General features: G+C 56.2%; 2 protein-coding genes across 2 annotated transcripts; one reads left to right on the forward strand and one right to left on the reverse strand.

Moving 5' to 3' along the window:
- Window positions 1-3,941: 3,941 nt before the first annotated feature.
- Window positions 3,942-13,682, forward strand: VAT1 (vesicle amine transport 1). The gene is made up of 6 exons (XM_068167079.1): window positions 3,942-4,304; window positions 5,634-5,841; window positions 6,157-6,327; window positions 6,406-6,495; window positions 7,421-7,662; window positions 9,677-13,682. The coding sequence occupies exons 1-6, from the start codon at window positions 3,981-3,983 to the stop codon at window positions 9,776-9,778; spliced, it is 1,137 nt and encodes a 378-aa protein (XP_068023180.1). The 5' UTR covers window positions 3,942-3,980; the 3' UTR covers window positions 9,779-13,682.
- Window positions 13,675-19,709, reverse strand: LOC137455918 (uncharacterized). Its single transcript, XM_068167078.1, has 5 exons — window positions 19,474-19,709; window positions 19,281-19,381; window positions 15,627-18,479; window positions 15,125-15,333; window positions 13,675-14,697 (listed from the first exon to the last, which is right to left on the reverse strand). The coding sequence occupies exons 1-5, from the start codon at window positions 19,643-19,645 to the stop codon at window positions 14,628-14,630; spliced, it is 3,405 nt and encodes a 1,134-aa protein (XP_068023179.1). The 5' UTR covers window positions 19,646-19,709; the 3' UTR covers window positions 13,675-14,627.
- Between the last annotated feature and the right edge of the window lie 287 nt (window positions 19,710-19,996).

Below are 19,996 nucleotides of genomic sequence, written 5' to 3' on the forward strand. Positions count from 1 at the left end.
ACACAAACTGGGGGAAAACGGTTTTCTTTCTAGTCCTCCTTGAGACGGGCCCAGCAGAATGAAGCAGCATCCCACGGGCTGCATGTGCCTGGGCCGGACCAGACCCCTCCCTTATAGCCAGCAGGGCCGCAGACCGGTGGGAAGGTCCCTCCTGTGTTCTGAGGGATGAGGCTTTCCCCGAGGGCTGCTCCAGTGGCACTATGTGCTGATGAGGGTCTCGGGCTCTGACACCCACTGCTGTGTTCCAGTGCCATGCTTGGTTTTCCTGGCAAAGCAGCTCACACGGCCCGGGGTGAGCCAGGGGAACGACGAGCAGCTGGCAGTCAGTGCACAGCAGTGTGGGGACTCCCCGGGAACCGGGGCCCTCAGCAGCAGAGCATGCAGTGGTGCAGAGGAAACCATCTCCCGCTGCAGCACACACACCGTGCATCTCCCACTGCAACACACACACCGTGCATCTCCCACTGCAGCACACACACCGTGCTACCCAGTCCTGCCTGCTGTGCAGTCACCTAGTCCCTTAAAGGCCACAGTGAGCGTGCTGGGGGGAAGGTGCTGCCTTTGCAGCACATGCTGAGCAAATCGTCGGCTTCTAATGGGTGCACAGCATGTGTGTGTGCTAGCCCTGTAATTTGGGGACTAAATTACTGATGCTGTGCTGGAAGGTTGATGTTAAGGGGGATTCTCATTTCACAGGATTCCTCCAAAGGCCACAGTAGAGAAGGTGTCTGCCTCCAGAGGACGTGGTGAGCTGCTGTTCTGTGCACACCAGGGAATCAGCTGTGGTGTTTGCTGGTGCTGTGCTTCCTCAGCCTCTGCTGTTTGGGTTCATGCAGGGGAGGATGCTGGAGCTGCCCCATCAATGGCAGTGCTCTTTGTGGGAATCATACCCTGTGCTGGGAGGATTTTTTCAATCTGCTGTCACTGTGAGGAGTAAACCAACTTTTACCAAGCATCAGTTACCACTTGACGCTTGCCTCCATTGGCTCTGCTCAAAAGCAGTGCAGGGAACTGTGGCTGTGAGCGGCAGGAATGTCTGACGAGTTGTGTCAGATCTCTTCCACCCACTGCCCTACCTCGAGGTCCTTTCCAACCTAAGTTATACTGTGATACTGTGACACTGTGATACCTGTCAAATCTAAATGTAATGTACTGTGATGTAGGCACGATGTCATCCAGGAGGTGCAGCATTCCTGGTGCACGTGATACATCTGTGAGATCTCATCTGTGTCTACCTCTGTGTGCTTCCAACACTCTGCAGACTTAGGTGAGGAACAGGGAGAAGAAAGGCAGGAGGAATCTTTCTCATGAGTTCCAAATGAACTCAGATCACTATGGGTCCTGGCACCCCGTGGTGTCTGACTTCAGCTCCAGGTGCTTCATCTGTGGCCAGTTGTGGAGATGCCCCGTGGTGGGCAGCCAGTCTCCAACCCTGAGCAGGGTCCCAGGCAGCCTCACTGGTTGAGAGAATGCTTTTGTGAGCCTGGCCCTCGGGGGTCCATCCTGAGAAAGCCCTGAGGCCAAGACTGAGCTCCCTTAGGCAGCTGTCTGCTGACTGCTGCCAGGCTTTCTTATCTCCTGCTGTTCATTGTTCCCATGACCTTGAGAGCAGAGAGGGAGGTGGAACAAAGAGCCGGGCAGGGCGGGCTGGCACTACTCTTGCTGTGGCACATCCTCCTCCACCCCTGCCAGAGGCTGTAGGGGAGCAGTGGGAGCCTGCCAAAAAGCAAGCAGGGGGTTTAGGATGAGGTACAGGGATATTGGAAAGATGAGCACCTGTGAGGGGATAATGAGAACAGTTTCCTCAGTGGCCTGTCCTACTGCTGGCTGTAAATCACAAGTCAGTGCCGTTCTGTAGGCCCCAGAACCTTGGCTGCATGCTTCTGTGCCCACATCTGGAAAGCTTGCTGAAAAAAGGGCTGGAGGAATGAACACCACTTCCACTAAGAAAACTCGTGGTTTTCTCTGGCTTGCCTTTATGAGCCCACACCAGTGTCCCATCTCTGTTGAGCAGCCAGCTACTATGCTGTGTGGGGGCTGGCAGATCTGTGGCACCTCCACATCAACTTCCTGCAACAGCAGCACTTCACCCACACCCATGCTTGGGCAGAGCTGTGACCGGCTGGAACTAGCCCTCTTAAATCTTCAGCTCAAATACAGCAGAAAAATTACCAGAGAAGAGAATAAACTGAACCAGGTGAAGTAAGATTTAGAGGGAACATGTTCCTAGACTGAGCAGATAAGGAAAGATTGACTCAGGAGCACAGAAGAAACGGACTATGCCCCACACAAAATCCCCCTGCCTAGCCTGTTGTAGAGCTGCATGCAGCTGGAGCAGTAAGGCAGAAGAGGAGTTTGGCTCCCCAAATCTACTGCCTTCATCTACCACTCAGGACCTTTAGAAGTCATCCCCTTATCTCAGGTATCCCTAGAGGATCCTTCCTGGCCAGAACATTTAATCCACCACAAGAGCCCTGACAGCTGTGAAAACAAAACACTGGAAGGACAAATGTTAGGAAAGCTCCTAGGAAGAGCAGCAGGAGATAGAGGATTGTTCTTTGACAGCTCCTTTCTAATTCTGGGGATGAGCATATCTGTATTTCTCAGAGCTGAACAGTAGCAGACAAAGGTGTAGACTGTCCATGCTGGACTATGGTCCTACCATGCAACTGGACATGAGCCTCCTCATTGTTCCTGCTGCAGCCATCCAAACACCCACAAACATGCCACACTGCAGAGCCAGATGATGTGCAGCCTCTGCCCCCCCAGCTGCTTTCCTGCCTTTGTGCTGTGCTTCCTGAGCAGCCCCAGCCCACCCAGCTGCCCAGCTGCAGGGCCAGCCCAACCTGGGGCACAGCCCTGCAGAACAAGGCCACATCCACACAAAGCTCCCTCTGCCCTGGTCAGCAGAAGGCATTTGTGCAGCCAGCGGCTCTGCTGCCGCAAACAAAGGCCCTGGAAACGTCAGGCTACAGCCTGACAGCAAACGCTGCCAGCAGTGCTGCAAGTGCCCACAGCAGGCATTGTGCCAGATTTTGCTTGGCCTGGGAATTCTGAAGCACTGGAGCAACACAGAAACTCCCCAGTACATGTTTGGATTATCCTCCAGGTGGCCTTTGCTTTCTCTTTGTGGGTGATGTGCTTTTCCAGGGGCTCTGTGACTAGAGCAGTCAGCCTGCCGTGGTTGTGGGGTTATCTGGGATGTGCTGACAAGCGAGCTGTGGATCTTTGCACACCAAGCTGCAGTGAATCAGCAGCAATGATGGCAAGTGTGGCCCACGGGAGCTGGACACAGACCCTAGCAGTGAATCCATGGAGGGGGCTGCTGTCTGCTGGCAGATGCGTAACAACCAGAAGGGCTGGATCCGTCCATCTGTCTGTGCAGCTTGCCATATTTACTTGTCTTTAGTCACAGGACCAGAGGTCTACTCCTCCTTTTTCCTGTGAGCCAGTCCATGCCTTGCCTCTGCTGCATGCAGCCATTTCAGGGCTCTGAGCAGAGAGATTTGTTAACTCTCTCTGCGAGCGACATCAGTTACTCATAGTAAATTGTGGCAGTAACTCAGCAAAGCAGCCATGTCAAACGTGTCTCCAGAAGGATGTGCGCAGTTTGTTTGCTCGAAAGGAACCATCTAGCCAAAAACAAGACAAAAAGAAAGCAAGCGGGAATGGTGCAGGGGAAGGGTTCGGCAGAGCTGCAGCTGCAGCCAGTGGCCGGGAGGACTTTTCACTGATTAAAGCCCCGACGGAGGGTGTCGAGCGAATCTCCGTTCCCTTAGACCTGCCGCGGACAGCGTCCTCCGGGACACGGCGCTGCGGAGGCGCAGCAGCGGGCGGGACCGGGAGCCGCGACCGGGAGGCGGCCCCGGGCTAGCCCCGCCCGCCGCGGTCGTGCCCCGCCCCCGGCCGCGCCCCGGCCCTTCCCGGCCCGCTGCCGCCCCACTCCTGCAGTCGTCCTCGCCGCTTCAGTCCGCTCCGCCATGTCCACCGAGCTGGCCCCGGCCGCCGCCCCTGAGCAGGCCCCCGGCCCCGAGCCGCCGGCAGGCGGTGGGGAAGCGGCCGAGCACCGGGCGCTGGTGCTGACTGGCTTCGGCGGCTACGACAAGCTGAAGGTGCAGGCGCGGCGCGGCGGCGGGCCGGGACCCGGAGAGGTCTCGGTGCGCGTCCGCGCTTGCGGCCTCAACTTCGCCGACCTGATGGCGCGACAGGGGCTGTACGACCGGCTGCCGCCGCCGCCCGTCTGCCCCGGCATGGAGTGCGCCGGCACCGTCCAAGCCCTCGGCGATGGCGTTCGCGACCGACAGGTGAGGGACGGCTCGGCCCGGCCGGCCCCGCCGCACTGCGGAGGTTCCCGCCCCGCCGCCCAGCAGGTGCGGCCGCCCCCGGGCACCGCCGCCGCCCCGTCGTGCACCGAGCCTCCAGAGTCCCGGTGCCGGCAGCTGCGCCTGGGCTCTCCACGGGCGTAAGCCGACGACGCGCTGGTGGCCGCTGCGGTCCCTGCGTGGGAAGCGGCCGCCGTAATGCGTCCCACCACGGCGGGACCGCAGACAAAGCCCCTCGACAAAGGGACTGCGCGGGCAGGACGGGTCTGGCGCGTCCCCTTGGGCCCTGGCCATCCCGGTGCCCCCGCTCGTCTCACCCGCTGGACGGCGAGAGCATCGCCGGAGCCCGGGCTCTCCGGGGCGGCTCCGTGGGGCTCGCCGGCTGTGCCTGCGCACAGCGGGTGTTGGGCTGGGCGCGCTGGTGAGCGCCCTTTGCATGCCAAGGGCGTGGAAGGAGCCGTCTAAGGTGCTGAGCTGAGGGCAGCACTGGTTTAGTTGCTGCTGTGTCAGTGGCCATAAGCCTGTGCCCACCGAATTCCAGCAACGTGAGGAACAGGAGGAGTTGGTTCTGTGTGTCCTGGACCTTTGGGTCTTGGGACTGTTGGAGTGCTGTAAGATGGTTGTGTGTAGGACTGGCAAAACAAAGCATCTCGAGAAAAATCTCGTGGGTCAAAGATGATTCCCTTGCCTCCAGGAAACATCTTGATGTGCTCAAGTGTAAGTGCCAAACCCACACGCCCAGGAGCCTTTATGCTTGCTTGCCTTGGCTCTGCCTCTTCTCCACTTGCTGACACAACTGCTTGGTGTTTTGCTGCCTGCTTCCCCTTGCAGAGAGGGAGCAGATATTTCTTGTCCCGTGGGAGGAGCAGATTTTGGGGGATGTCTGGGGCTTAGGCCTGGGAGGTTTACCTAAGGCTGGACATGCTTTTTCCAGCGATGATCCCATTAAGCCTTGCCCCAAGCCTCCTTCCTGATGATCTTTACAAGAGGCAGCAGAAATGCTTCAGGGTGCTCAAACTCCTGCTCCTGTCTTGGACAAAGAGGACAGGACACAGCCCCCACCCTTCCTACCTCACTGAGTGTCGTTGATCCGGGTTCCTGCCATGCATGCAGGTCCGTGGTGAGAGGTGCTGGGGTGTGATTTGCCAGTGAATGGAGCATAGGCTGCAGGCTTCTGCCCAGCCCCCAAGGGGCTGAGTCCCTGCACTGACAACAGTGCATTTGTACCTGGTTCTGGTGTACAGAGGGAAGGGTGTGATGGCTTCTGTTAGCCTGGGCCTTGTTTCAGACTGCCTTGTCCTTTGATCTTAGGTAGGTGATAAGGTAATGGTCCTGGCTAGGTCAGGACTCTGGCAAGAAGTGGTGAATGTGCCAGCCAGTCAGACCTTCCTGATGCCTGAGGGGATGAGCTTTGAGGAAGCAGCTGCTCTTCTTGTCAACTATATCACTGCCTACATGATCCTCTTTGACTTTGGAAACCTGAGACCAAACCAGAGCGTCCTCATCCACATGGCTGCAGGTAAGTAGCTTTTGGCCAGCCTGAGCTGAGACTCTTGGCCTGAGTGGGTGGCATGGATAAGAAGCAATCAGAATGGGGCTGGACTGGCAAAACCTCACCTGCCAAAGCTGTGGGCTTCACACTGCTAAATGCTGAACTCATCTCCCAGCACCTGGGGTCAGCCTGCCTCAGACAAAGCCTTGATCCCATGTGAAACAGCTCTGTACCCTCCTAGCCCTGTGCCATTGGTACAAGCAGGGACAGTTTGTCTGGAGAGAAGCTCTCCTGACTGCTGGGGCTGTTTGCTTCTAAGTCTTTCTCACTGTTGGCTTTCAGGTGGTGTGGGAACTGCTGCCATCCAGCTGTGCAAGACTGTAGAAAATGTCACCATTTTTGGCACAGCATCTGCCTCCAAGCATGATTCACTCAAGGAGGGTGGAGTCACTCACCCCATCGACTACAGAACCATGGATTATGCAGAGGAGGTCCGGAAAATCTCTCCCAAAGGTAATGTGTGGTGGAGGACTTTACTGCTCTCCATTTCCTTCAAGTGCAAAGCTTCCATTTACATTCCCTTCACTCTAGGTGTTGACATTGTCCTGGACCCCCTGGGAGGATCTGATACGTCCAAAGCATTTAACCTGTTGAAGCCGATGGGCAAGCTCATCACCTATGGTAAGTGTGGGCATTGTGCCCAGACACCAGCTCCTGTGGTGGCACTTTGTGGTGGCAGGGTGGGTGTAGATCTGCACCAGAATGCTCCATGCTGCTCCACACCTGGATGCACAGCTGTGAGGGAGCATTGCTGTTGCTGAGTGCTGTAGTTCTGTTGCTTTATAAAGGTCTCTATGATGCTGTACCTGGGTGAGGCTCTGATGGGAGTGAGATTTGTGCCTTGTCCCAAGCTCTGGTGAGAGGCTTCAAGGCTCTTTCCTCCCATGGTGAGACAAAGTATGAGCTGGTGCCTGCAGGGGAAGCTGGAATGTCCTCACAGAGGAGCACTGCATAGCTGCTTTGTCCCAGCTGACTTAATGCACAGCACTAAGAGAGCTTTGCTTTTCTTCTCGAGGATGTGTGGGTGATGAGGTTTGAGGTTACTGAATGCTTATCTCTCCATTCCCCAGCCTGAAACACTGTGATTTTGTCCCATAGACAAAGCTGGCCCACAGCCTCCAGTGAGATTCCAGACACTTGCACCACTGTGCTGCCTCCCAACGTGCTCCTCTTGTCCCAGCCCTTGCAGCCTGTGGCTCTCCTGAAGGAGCCTGGCTGTAGGAGACAGGGAGTGCTGTCCTGCCAGCCTGGCTGGTTGTGACTCCATCCTCTCTTGCCTCTGCCAGCACTGCAGTCTAGCTGCACTGCTGCTGCCCTGCTCAGAGGGGAGTTGTTCTCTGCTTGGGAGTTGATAATCCAGATCCTGTCTGTTTTTTGAGGCTGAGACAGCTATCTGTTTCCATTGAAGGTCAGCTGGAGACATCCTCTGTCTTCCATCACTCTGTGAGCTGCTGTTGCCCTGCATGTTGTCTGAGCTGCTACACAGGAGCCACTCTCTCTCATGCTGTGTTCATTCCAGCTCATCTCTGGCTTGCTTTCTCTTTAGGGGTAGCAAACCTGCTCACTGGGCAGAAGAAGAACCTCATGGCTATGGCTAAAACCTGGTGGAACCAGTTCAGCATCAATGCCTTGCAGCTCCTCCACCAAAACAAGGCTGTGTGTGGCTACCACCTTGGATATATGGATGAAGAAATTGAGCTTGTTGGAGGTGTTGTAGCCAAGCTGGTTAACCTCTATAGCCAAGGCAAAATCAAGCCCAGAATAGACTCTGTATGGCCCTTTGATCAGGTGAGTCTGAGCTAACATCCAGTCTGCCAGCACCCAGGAGTCACTGCTGATTGTTTTCTGCATGGTGAGCTCTGGCTCAGTGCAAGCTGGTGTGTGGGCTGAGCTGTTGCAAATGTTTAGCAACCATCTGTCCCCAGCCACAGAGTGGCTTTTTTTTCTTTCAAGATACTAAGGGGGAGCAAAATGGCTGGGCTCTTCTGCCTGAGTGCACAGAGCTAGGCAGTGCCAGACAGTGTCCCTGTGGAACAGGGCAGGTGCTCCACTGTGCTCCACAGGCAGCAGCAGTCCATGCAGGGGCTGGGTTATGCTTCCAGCTAGGGCCTGCCCTCAGTCTGTTCCCTGTCACTACCCAGACAGCTGGGAGGGTTGTTGCTGCCCTTCCACCAGTGACAAAGAGCCCAGGCAGTGAAGCAGAACCAGAATGCTGGAAGGGAGCAGCAGGTTTTTCAGCAGCTTTACTCAGTGTTGTACTCATGTGTCCAGGCAGTTTGGTTCTTCCCTTGGAATCCTTTGCTAGGATAGGACCAAAGGACTTGGTGATGATCAGGTGAAGTTAGTACTTGAGAACTAGCCTGATGCAAATGCTTAAGGAAAACCTTGTTGATTCCATACACTGTTTTACTTCAAAATAATGCTAATGAAAGTCTCTGCACAGATTCTTCTGTGGCTGTGCAGATGGTTGGAGTGTTGTCATTGGCTGGGTTTCTGCAGTGCTTCCCTCTGGAAAGGAAGCTGTGGTGAATGGTGCCACATCCAGCTGGCAGCCAGTCACTAGTGGTGAGCCCCAAGGATCAGTGCTGGGCCCTGTGCTCTTTAACATCTTTATTGATGATCTGGATGAGGGCATTGAGTCCATCATTTGCTGATGACACCAAGCTGGGGGCAGGAGTTGATCTCCTGGAGGGTAGAGAGGCTCTGCAGAGGGACCTCAACAGGCTGGGCAGATGGGCAGAATCCAACAACATGAGATTGAACACATCCAAGTGCCAGGTGCTGCACATTGGCCACAACAACCCCATGCAGTGCTACAGGCTGGGGTCAGAGTGGCTGAGAGCAGCCAGGCAGAGAGGGACCTGGGGGTGCTGGTTGATGGTAGGCTGAACATGAGCCTGTAGTGTGCCCAGGCAGCCAAGAGGGCCAATGGCATCCTGGCCTGCATCAGGAACAGTGTGGCCAGCAGGAGCAGGGAGGTCATTCTGCCCCTGTACACTGCACTGGTTAGGCCACACCTGGAGTCCTGTGTCCACTTCTGGGCCCCTCAGTTTAGGAAGGAGGTTGACTTGCTGGAACGAGTCCAGAGAAGAGCAACAAAGTTGCTGAGGGGTTTGGAACACAGCCCTGTGAGGAGAGGCTGAGGGAGCTGGGGTTGCTCAGCCTGGAGAAGAGGAGACTCAGGGGTGACCTTATCACTCTCTACAACTACCTGAAGGGAGGTTGTAGACAGGCAGATGATGGTCTCTTCTCCCAGGCAGCCAGTACCAGAACAAGAGGACACAGTCTCAGGCTGCGCCAGAGGAGGTTCAGGTTGGATGTTAGGAAGAAGTTCTACACAGAGAGAGTGATTGCCCATGGGAATGGGCTGCCCAGGGAGGTGGTGGAGTCGCCATCATTGGAGGTGTTCAGGAGGAGACTTGCTGGGGTGCTTGGTGCCATGGGTTAGCTGTTTGGGTGGGTTGGATTGGTTGATGGGTTGGACATGATGATCTTGAAGGTCTCTTCCAACCTGGTTTGGTTTATTCTATTCTAATAAAGACAAGCACTTCAGTCTTCCATGGCTTGTGGTGCAGAGCATCCTTGTGTACATTACAGTTGGTTTGTGTGAAGCTTCTGTGCCCAGCTCTGTCCAAAATGCTTCACTGCAGAGGCACACAAATGCGTGGTGCTTGCTTGGACTGGCAGGAAAGCTGCCTCCTGGGTGGCTCTCAGACCAGTCCAGGTGGACCCAGGGGCACTGGAAGGGCATGGCTGCCCTGCATGTTGGGTGTGGGTCTCATGAGATTCCTGTTTCTTGCAGGTGGCAGATGCCATGAGGCAGATGCAAGAGAAGAAGAATGTTGGGAAGGTCATCCTGGTTCCTGAAGCACCCAAGGAGGAATCAAAAAAAGAGCAGAACTGAGAGAGAAGTGTGCAGGATGAATTCATGGTTTAACTTCCTGATCTCTTTGGGACCTGGAAATGGACAGATCAGTAGCTTCTGTCTTCATCAGTACCAAACCACCGTGGCTAAAGTTCAGATGAGGTTTGCATGCTCTCCTTGTGCCTGGCCCTTTGCCAGAGATGCTCTCAGCCCAACTTCTTTTGGTTTTGTCCCTTTTCCCTTCTTTCTGTCACTTGTTTCTCTGCTGAGTTTCCAAACTAACCTCACTTTATTCTGGCAGCTGAAGCTTCCAGGCTTCAGCTGGTGACTGCTGGCTGCATGGCTGGTGGCTGCAAAGTCAGGGTGTGACGTGCTGCAGCAACTGCCGAGTGTCTCCCCCAGAAACTGAGCCCTGCTGAAACATTTGTGCTGTCACCTCTTGAGAAGTCTGTTTCAGCAGAGTGGGCCAAGTTCAGGAGCCAGCCAGAGGAGCAGCACAGCTGGCCTTGTCTAGCTCTGGCACAGGCTGCTCCTCTGTTTAACCACACTCTTTCCCCTCTGCTTTTGTAGGCTCTAACAGCAGGCAGTTAGTGACAGGTTGTGCTGTCTTTGCCTTGCAAATAACCACCCTGGCACTCTGAGCCTGGCACGTTGCACTTCCTCTGCAGTCACTCCTCTGCAGCTGCCAAATAACCTGCTGGGCTGGGCCTGAATACAGGAGAAATGTTTTTCAGTTAGGTAGCTTGATCTTGTCCATTTTCTGATTCCAAACTGTAGGGAGATCTAAACTGTGTCTGATTTTTGAGAGACCACAAGGACTCAACTGTGTCTCAGATGACTGGAACGATTGGTGTTGGCTCTGTGCTTTGTTAATGTTGGGCTCCAAGCTGGTATTGTTAAGGCTAAACTTCACCCTCATGTTTGTATTTCCAAGGGCTGCCATGCTGAGTGGGAATTCAGCAAGATGGGAACAAAATAAGCCCCTGCTAATGCTTGCTTTGTGCTGTGCCCTGTGTGCTGGGGAGGTGTTGCAGTTCAGGAGGTAACTTGCAGGAGCCAGCTCTGTAAAGCCTGCCCAGGAGCCCTTCTGTGGCACACAGTTCCCTAGAGCTATTGCCAAGTTACTGCTGTAGATGGGAACCTGCCCAGCTCTGTCAGGCCTCTTGGCCTGGGCATCTTGAACAATATAAATACTGCTTTCCATTCTCTTCTAGCTAGCTCCTTAGATACCCACTCAAACCAGGTCTTGCCCTGTGGCTCAGTGCTGCAGTAGGGTTTGACTCTTTTTTGCCATGAAACTGCAAATCTTGGGACCCTTGGGCTCTCTTCCAGCACTGAACATTCAGGAGCTGCCTGGGGTGCTCCTCCCAGATCAGAACTCAAGTCTCTCTTCCTCTGTTCTCCCATGCATCTGGAAATGTGGCAGTGCAGAGACCTAAGACTAGTTCTGTGAGCACTTAATGGTTCCCCTGCTTCCTGCTGGACCCTTTCTTCAGCCATGAGTGACTGTGGTGCTGTTTGTGCTTGCTTTGAAGCTTCCTCACAGATGTAGGTACAGCAAGCCAAAGGCTTCATTTTGGACTCAAAAGGTAAACCTGAGGGTGCCAAGAAGCATTGCCCATCCTGGAAGGGTTCAGGAGCAGAATCTTGCTATGAGGAGTCCTGCTGAACCAAACCCTGCCGCTGGAGAGCAGCCAGGCCTTGCCCAGGGCTGGGAGTTCCTGTGCAGGACAGGAGTGTGGCTTCTTCCTCATCCTGCTCTGTGTCCAGCAGGGCTCCTCTCTGTGCAGCCTGTTGTCAGGCACTTGGGCTCAGCCCTTAGCTCTTCAGAGGTGCATAGGCACAGCCTCTTGGGGGCTTGCCCTGGCTAACTTTAAGTGTTAGAGCAACCCCATTCCCTTTGACCTCAGAGGAGGGCTGGAACCCTTTCACAGCTCCTTGTCAGCCCATCTCTTCCACTTGATAAGTGAACTTCATGAACATGATCTGATGAAACTCACAAGCACAACTGTCCAACTTTCTGAATCCAAACTCTTGCTGCTTCCCCTTTCAACCTGCCCTGCCTTGCTAATTTAGATTAAATTCAGGTGTCTGCTGCTGCTTTACCAGGTCTGACAACAGAAGGACTGTCTAAATTGCTGAAATGGGAAGTCTGGACCTGTTCCTCCAAGAAACTGGACTTCAGCTTGATGAAAGAGCAGCGTGGCCCTGCACACCTCCAGGCTCTGCAGACTTACAAGGGGGCAAGCTGCCCAGCTATGCCTTAGGCTGGCATCCTTCCCTCGCTTTGCTCCATGCCTGCCTCGGAGCAGGCAGTGCAGCCAGGCTCTTGTGCTTTGCCTCCTGATGCCATGGGGAGGAGTGGGGAGGACAGGGGCAGGAGTCTTACAGCTTCTCATGGGACACCTCTGATGTGCTGCCTTGTGGTATACCACAAAACCAGTGTCTCAGTGCCTTCTTCTACATGCCTGTACAGACTAGGAAGTCACTGGAGCCTTTTTCATTCTGGCCTTTCAAAGTGTTGCCAAAAACCTGTTTAGGACTCTTGTTCAGTCTGTTGTGAGCAGCAGTTCTGTACTCTGACTTACTGTGAAGGAGACATTCCCTTTCCACATCCTGCAGCCTGTCTAGGGCCCTGCTGGAGGCCCTGTGCTCTCCAGTTGTACAGCCCTTGTCTCCCCCAGGGCAGCTGTTTGGCTCCAGCCAGTCCTCCAGCAAGGCTTTATCTGCTGTTCCAGCCTTGTCTCTCTGGAAGCAATCCCAGCTCCTGACTCTTGGGCAGCTGCTCATGTGTCTTCTACCTACAAATTCCTGAAGCCTTTATCAGGGCAGGAGCAGTTCCCTACTGTTGGAGTTTAGCACCGACTGTTTTATGTCCCTTGGTAGCAACAGTGTTTGGGGTTTTGGTTATTTTTGTGTTTGTTTGGGTTTTTAAGGACAAACATTTTAAGGGCCAGTAAGTACAGAACCTATGTAAAACAACTTCCAAGTGTCTTAATGAAGTTAACCAGCAGGTTTGTATACCAAGGACCAAAGCAAAACCAAACCCATGGGATAAAAAACATTCCACTCAATGTTGCTCCCACTGTTTAGAGCCAAGTCGTGCTGGTGAGATGGGAGATTCCTGTGCTTGACCTGCATGTGCCATTCCTGCTATCAAAGTGCAATTCAATGTTTATTGTACTGATTGTCTGATCCAAAGGTTGTGCCATGAGGAGTCCGAGTGGGAAGCGTGAGTGAGGAGTCCATGAGCAGAGCGGAGAGGTCCCTGGCCCTGCCCTGTGTTGAGTGCTGCTCCTGTGTTACTGCCATTGCCTTTCCAGACTGGCACTGCTGGGCAGGGGGGAATGCAGCTCCTTTGCTGTCACCAGGCAGCTTCTGTCATGTCTGGATGGGGCTTCTCTCAGTCGTGTTGCACACTGACTGCAGGAGGGAAAGGGCTCAGGAGCAGCCTTGGCTATGTGTGGAGGAGCCTTGACCTTGTTGAGTGCTTTGAGTTAAGGGAGTTCAGCTGCTTCCCTGCAGGCACCAGGGAGAAGTAAGAGCCATTGTGGGCTGCAGGCTTTAATGGGTGCAGGATCCTGGCCCGGGAACAGCTGCTGTCAGGGAAGTAAAACCACTCCTGGTGCTCAGTGGAGCCCTAGTGTGCAAAGCCCTGGTGACGGCCAAGTGTGACTGGCAAGCAGTACATGAGCATGATGTGGAGTGTGTCAGACCCTGAGCCTCTTACAACACATGGTTTGGTCTGTGCTGTCTGTGTTGGTTTCAGATGTGTGGTGCTCATCCTACAGCCATGGAAAGTCTTTGTTCAAAAGTGTTCTGCTTTGTGCATGTAACCAAGTTGGACAGAAGCAAGCGTGCCAGTGCTGTGTAACCTCCTGTCCTACCTTACCACATGCCTTATGTGTCCCAAATGTTCATTAAAAGTGTAACAAAACCCTCAGTGGGATGCTGCTTGATTGCTGGAATGATCCCACTGCCCCCAGCTCAGCCTCTGGGACACTTCCAGTGTTTCTTGAGGTAGTAAGTGGGACACAATCACCTGGTAAGTTCAAACCCTCCCAGGGTGAGAGAATTCCTCTGCCTTCAGGACAGCTGTGGATTGTTGCATTGGCTGTTTGCAGTGATCTCCCACCCTGTCCTCAAGGAGAGCTGTGGGGACTGCTTCTTTGCAAAGCCCTGAGCCTGCCTGCCCACTTTATTCTGTGCCTGTTTTGTAGCCAGCTGAGATTGAAAGGGGTGGCTGGGGTGCTGGTAAGACAAGGCATGGACAACTACTGCTAAACATGGGGAATGCATCTTGTTTATTTGTTTCTCCAATTAAAGGCTGTCCCTGCCTCTACATTGCCATGGGAGGCAGCAGGAAGCTGTTAATGGTCTCCCCGGGGGTGCCTCAGGTCCCAGAGCAGATGCTGGGGAGGGGCTGCAGCTCAGGGCTGCCTGCTGCAGGACTGAGGTGCCTTGAGTTAGCTGCTCACAATAATCATAGATCAGCCCTGCCCCAGCCTGGGGTGGTGGCTGAGCTGGAAGATGTCTGTCGTGGCAGGAGGTGGAAGAGACCTCCAGAAGGGGTGGCCTGCACAGACTGCTGCCCAGTCCTGGGCTGTGCTGCTGGAAGCCATGCTGAGGCTCAGCCTGCAGATGGTTTTGAAACAAGCTGCATAAGTGGCTGCTGAGAATGTGCATCCAAGAGGAGCTGGAGCTTCAGGGGAACTCTAATCCATGCTGAGGGCAGGGATGGATGCAGTAATGTGCCCCTCTGTGGCTGACTGTGAACACAGGAGCAACTTGGGCAAACACCTCCTTTCTCCTGCACTGTCTCTGCTAAGCTGCAGTGGTTTTCAGCTGGTGAACCAAGAGCAGGAGCTGTGGCTGCTCAGGCAGGGACTCAGGCAATGCCCAGGTTCTTCAGCACCCTGCAAACCTCATGGAGATACTGTCTGTCTGGATAGCCATTCCTGTGGGCAGAGAGGGAAGTGGTGTGAATGCTGCTGATGGTGTGAAAAGCAGAGGGGAGAAGCACTTTGCTTCTGCCCCATCCCTTCAGAAGGAGTGAGGGTGGAATTCCTGGGACCTGCTGCTGCCCACAGGCACAGCTTGCACCCAGAGCTGGCTGCAGAGCACGGCCACAGGAAAAGTCAGGGAAGCTGCAAGTGAAGAGGGCCCAGAATTCACATCTGTGGGGCACTTACAGGTGTGGGAGGGGCAAGAGCTATAGCTGTGGCTGGGTTGCCACACCACAGCTGCCCTGCAAGCACCAACTCTGCCATGCAGGCAGCCTGGAAAAGCCACCCATGCCAAGAGCTCCTGAGCTGCAGCCTGCGGTTCTCTGCTCCCATGGCTACAAAAACCACCCTTGGAAGCTTGGGAAGAGCTGGGCCATACCTGGCTTTGCCTCCCTCCCAGGAGGTCTTGTGTGGGATGAGGCCCCACGTCACTTTCTCTTCTCCATTGCAGGATTTGATCTGGAACGTCAGCCCAAGCTCAAATGCTTTCCTCAGCAGCGCTGCTACCTTCCACCCCTCCCTGTTGTCAGGCAGGAAAGCACAGAAGTCCCCTCCTTTGTAAGGCTGGCCTGGGTGGGGGTCACCAACCTTTGAACAGGAGGAAAGGATTTTAAGCAACAGCCTGAGCACAGCACCTCGGTGCTGCCTTGAGCCTTCTGTCAAGTACACAGAGGGCTGTGCCCACCCCCAGGCTGCCAGTCTGGACTAAAACCAGAGGCCACATGCCCAGCTATAGCAGCAAGCTGCTCCCAGACCTGATGTGGAGGTTTTGCCTTAGCCAGGTCAACACCTCTGCTGCTTCACAGGGAAGGAATGGAGCTGCAATTGTCCTGACTCCTCCAGTGACAGACCCCCCTGCACATCCCACTGTGGGTACCTACCCCTTGCACACCATCAGGGATGCTGTAGGCCACCTGGAGCATTGGGTCTGAATAGCAGCCAGGCAGATTCTGAGGCAGGGAAGAGATCTTGAATGTCCCAGAGATCTTCTGGCTTGTGGCAACCAAGGAGGAGCTGCAGCAGGCTGGCTGCGTGCTGTCTGCTGCAAAGCATGTCCTGCACAAGGCATGCCCACAGGGGGCCTGGCAGGTCACACCTGAGCCCTGGCAAGCATCACATCGGCCCAGAGGGGCCTTGCTGCTCCACTGGCCAAGCCTGGGACCTGCTGCCCGCTGTGGCACGAAGGCAGGCTCCTCCTGACCATCACTCCTGCCTGCAAGGAGCGAGGCCTGCTCCTGGCCCCTGGGCTCTGCTGCAGGTGGCAGCTGGGGTGCAGCCTGGGGTGGCTCAGCAGCCACAGCCCCGCACAGGCAGGTGGGCAGGGAGCGAGGAACAGCTTCTGCCGCAGGAACCAGCGAGTGCTGCTGTCCCAGCACCTCCCTGGGGCCTCCTCTGCTCCTGTCTCTTGCAAACTGGAATTTGTCTGGCAGGACCTGCTTTAGCCGAGCAGCATCAGGCTCCCCCACAGCCAGCTTTCTCTTTGGCTGTTCCTGGGACTCCCTCAGAGCAGCAGGGCTTGGCTTCTCTACCGCACTAGGGCTCAGAAGGTTGCCTCCTCCTTGCCCAGACCCAGAATCCATGTGGTCATTGGCATCATGCTGCCCCGGTGCCTGCTGAATCCTCCAAGGACTGGGTGACCTCTTTTCCTCAGCCTGTGGCAGCTGGGCAGCCCTGAGGACATCTGCATGGTCGGCTTTATCGCTGACAGTCAGGTGCTGCAGGTCCATCTGCACAGCCTCCAGCAGCACCTTCTGGCTTCTGCTTGGCTGGGTGGCACCTGAGCTCCCCGTGCTCTTCAGCCCTGCAGGCAAGGATGAAGACTTAAGGGCAGAGAGTCTCCTGCAATTGAACACACGGAGGGCCTCAGTCACTCGGGGCAGCATTGCCTTGGGGTAGGCAAAATGCAGCTTGTGCTTGTCCTTGGTGAGCGCCACCTGCAGGGAGTTTGCTCGCAGGAGGCTGCCCAGCTCGCTCAGGGCACTGTCATCTGGACCATCCACAGCGAGCTCCGAGTAGCTCATGCTCTGACACACAAGGTCAGGACAGTTCTGCACAAGAGCTTCCACCTTCCACTTCGCCTGGAACAGCCTGATGCTGTCTGCTGCCTGCAGAGTCAGCAGGGTGCTGTCCCCAGCGTGGTGCTCAGAGAGCTGCACACCCCCAGCCCTGCACAGCTGATCGATGGCAGCGCAGCAAACGTCTTTCAGGTAAGACCACTGCAGAGAGTCCAGGCTCATGTCCTCACTCACCCCACTGCCTGCTGGGCCAGTGACCTGGGGCTTGTCACTCTCCTTTGACCTTGTCAGGGAGAAGCTGTTGGAACGCCGCCGCACAGGCCTGGATTCAAAGTTCTTAGAGCCCAAAGCAGAAGAGGCATTGGCTGTGCCAGTGAGGGCCTGCTGCTTGATGAGGCCTGGGCCTCTGGAGCCCCCAGGGTGCTGCAAAGTGCTGCTTTCTTTGCCCTCAAAGGGAGGCAGTGCCTTGTGTCTTGTAAGCCTGGCACTTCCTTTCATGTATTCCCATTCTTTGGGGTCCTTCTGCTGAGAGTCTGCTACTGACCCCAAACCCACAGCTGTTGTGATCTGAGGCTGATACTGCTGGGTCAGCACTGTTGGGGCACTTGGATCTAGAGCATCTGTCTCTGATAAACGTTGCCCAGGAAGCTGTGCCTGTCCCACCTGATGCCCAGCAGAGCCCTGATCCCCACTGTCCTGAGCCCTATCAGCTTTCAGAGTGCTGAAGTTGGCAGCGAGCTTGAGCTCAGCTTTTGGTTCTGATCTGCCTGGGCTGAGCCCCGGGGCTGTGGTGTCTGCAGGTGCTTTGGGCTTGCACTGTGCAGCCTCTCTGGTGCAGGAGGCTGCGGGGTGTGAGGGCAGGGAGCCGCTGAGCGTGCCAAGAGTGTGTGTGGCACCTCTTCTGGTGCTGAAATTCTGAAGGTGCTGCTTGGCCTGGGACACATCCACAAGGTTTCCAATAAGATAAAGCTGCTTCTCATCCTCCTGGCAGAGCAACTGGGGATACAGCTCCTGCAGCTCCTGCAGCAGAGCCCTGAGCACCTGGCAGTCCATACCTAGTCCTCTCTTAGTGATCTTCTCCTTGCGCAAGCTCAGCTCCAGCTGCTGGTGGAGCTGCTGCAGGGCCAGGCAGGCATGCTGCAGGGCCTCGGTGTCCCCAGCCACACCTGCCGGTGGCTGGAGGTACAGCATGGCAATGTCATCACTGCCCACAGCCACCACATCCACATGGTGCTGGCGCAGCACGCCTTGGTACTGGGCAGCACAGAACCTCTGCATGTACAAGTAAATGTCCAAGTCCATGGCTAGGGAAAAGTCCCCCAGGTGCTCCACAGCTTCCCCACCCGCTGGGCCCTGAGCTGGCAGGGCTTTGGCTGCCCTGTCACACACCTGCTGCCAGCTGGGCAGCCTGACTGTCTCTCGCACTGACTGAGGGGAGTCAGGCACTCGCTGGGGATGGTGCACGCTGCCCTCTTTGGCCACAGGGCTGGAACCTGGCAGAAGGATCTCTCCAACAGCTTGGTTCTTGAGGTTCAGGCTGCCCAGCAGGTCTCTGCTGAAGGCCTGCAGCTCAGTGAACGGTCCCTTGACCGTGCAGTTTGTGCTCCTGGAGTCAAAGTCAAACTGCAGGTTGCTGCAGCCTTTAAGCAAGTTCCTCAGGAGGGTTTTGCCAGCAGGAAGCTTGCCATAGTCAACTACCACACAAGCACGTATCAAGATCTGTAAATAAACAGCAAGGGAGTGAGAGCAAGGACCAAAACTAAGCCCCCTCCAAGGCACAGGCGGAGGCAAATGCACCTGACATGCCACAGCCCCTGCATTACTGCCACAGAAAAGTCAACATGATCCACCACCTCCCTCAGCACTGTGCTTTCAAAGGAGATGGGAGCATAAGCCAGGCAGGACTGAAGGACTCGGGCAGCCCAAGCAACCTTTGGACAGTAAAAAGCTTTCTGCTTCACTTCCACAGAGAGTTCTGCAAACAGCTCGGACCCAAGAAAACCACTCTCCTTTCTGCATCTGAAATGCAATCGAGCCCTTGGCCTCCCGGAGCTTCAAGCAGGCTGGCACCACGCCCTTGTTTCCCAGCGCTCAGGCAGAAAACACAAGACAGGGCTCCTGCCACACTCGTGAAACAAGAGGGGAAGGCACAAATTCTCCAGTGCCTCCTAGGTATCAGCATCTCTGTCTCCTAAGCTCTCCTGAGGAAAAATACACTGTGCATGTCCAGCTGATGACACGGTACCCAGCTAATGACACGGTACCCAGCTAACGACACGGCAGAGTCATTAACAGGGTCCCCTCTGTGTCAGCAGATGGGCTGCAGAACAATGCCCCTTCCCCTCCGGGTCCTCCTCGCCTGGACGGGCACGAACGCCCCGCAGCCTGCCTGGCTGTCCCTGGGCTCTCAGCACAGAGAGACGCATTCCTCATTTGCATACCAACAGCCGCAGGGCTGCTTTAAGCCTAATTAACGCTAAGGAGAGAGTCAGAGCTGCCGGGGCCGTCTGCCCCTCGTACCTCGTCGGGGCTGAGCTCCGCGCCGTGCGCCGTTACCTCCAGCGGGTACCGCCGCCCGCCGACCGACAGCACGTGCTCGGCCTGCAGGATCCGTTGGGCGACTGCGGGGGAAAAGGCACCGGCACCGTCAGCCGGGCCCGCCCCGACCGCAGGACCGCGGCAGGGGGGCCGGGGGCACGGGTGCGGCCGTTACCTTCCGGCGCCTCGAAAGTGATAAGAGCGCAGGCCCCGGGCAGCACCTGCACGTCGGCGATTTCGCCGCCGCCGTTGCGGGAACGCAGGAAGTGGATGGTCAGCTTGTCGGCCACTCTGTCGGGGGGCAGCTCGGCGGGGAGGCCCCGCACCCGCACCGTGCGGCTCGCCATGCCCGAGAGCCCCGGCGGCAGCGCCCCCCGCCGCCCCGACTTCCCGCTCGCCGTACCGGGCGCTCCCCCCCCCGCCCGGTTGCCTCCCCGCAGAGACCCCCGCTCCGTCCCAGCCCGGCCCGCTACCTGCCCCCAGCTCCGGCCCCTCCGCCACCGCCCCGGGGAAACGAAAGCGAAACCGGGGCCGCCCCACCTCCGCGGGCACCGCCCCCGGCCCGCCCCGAGCTCCGCTCAGCGCCGCCGGACAGCTCTGCCCGGCCCGGAGACCCGGCGCTCCTGGTCCCCGTGCCCGCGAAGGGCCCCGCTTTGCACACAGGACCCGCTCCCAGCCCGCCCCAGCACGACAGACGA

Source organism: Melanerpes formicivorus, unplaced genomic scaffold (genome assembly GCF_026170545.1).
Source record: "Melanerpes formicivorus ecotype bairdi unplaced genomic scaffold, bMelFor1.0.p_v2 SCAF_112, whole genome shotgun sequence".
Taxonomy (NCBI): Eukaryota; Metazoa; Chordata; class Aves; order Piciformes; family Picidae; genus Melanerpes; species Melanerpes formicivorus.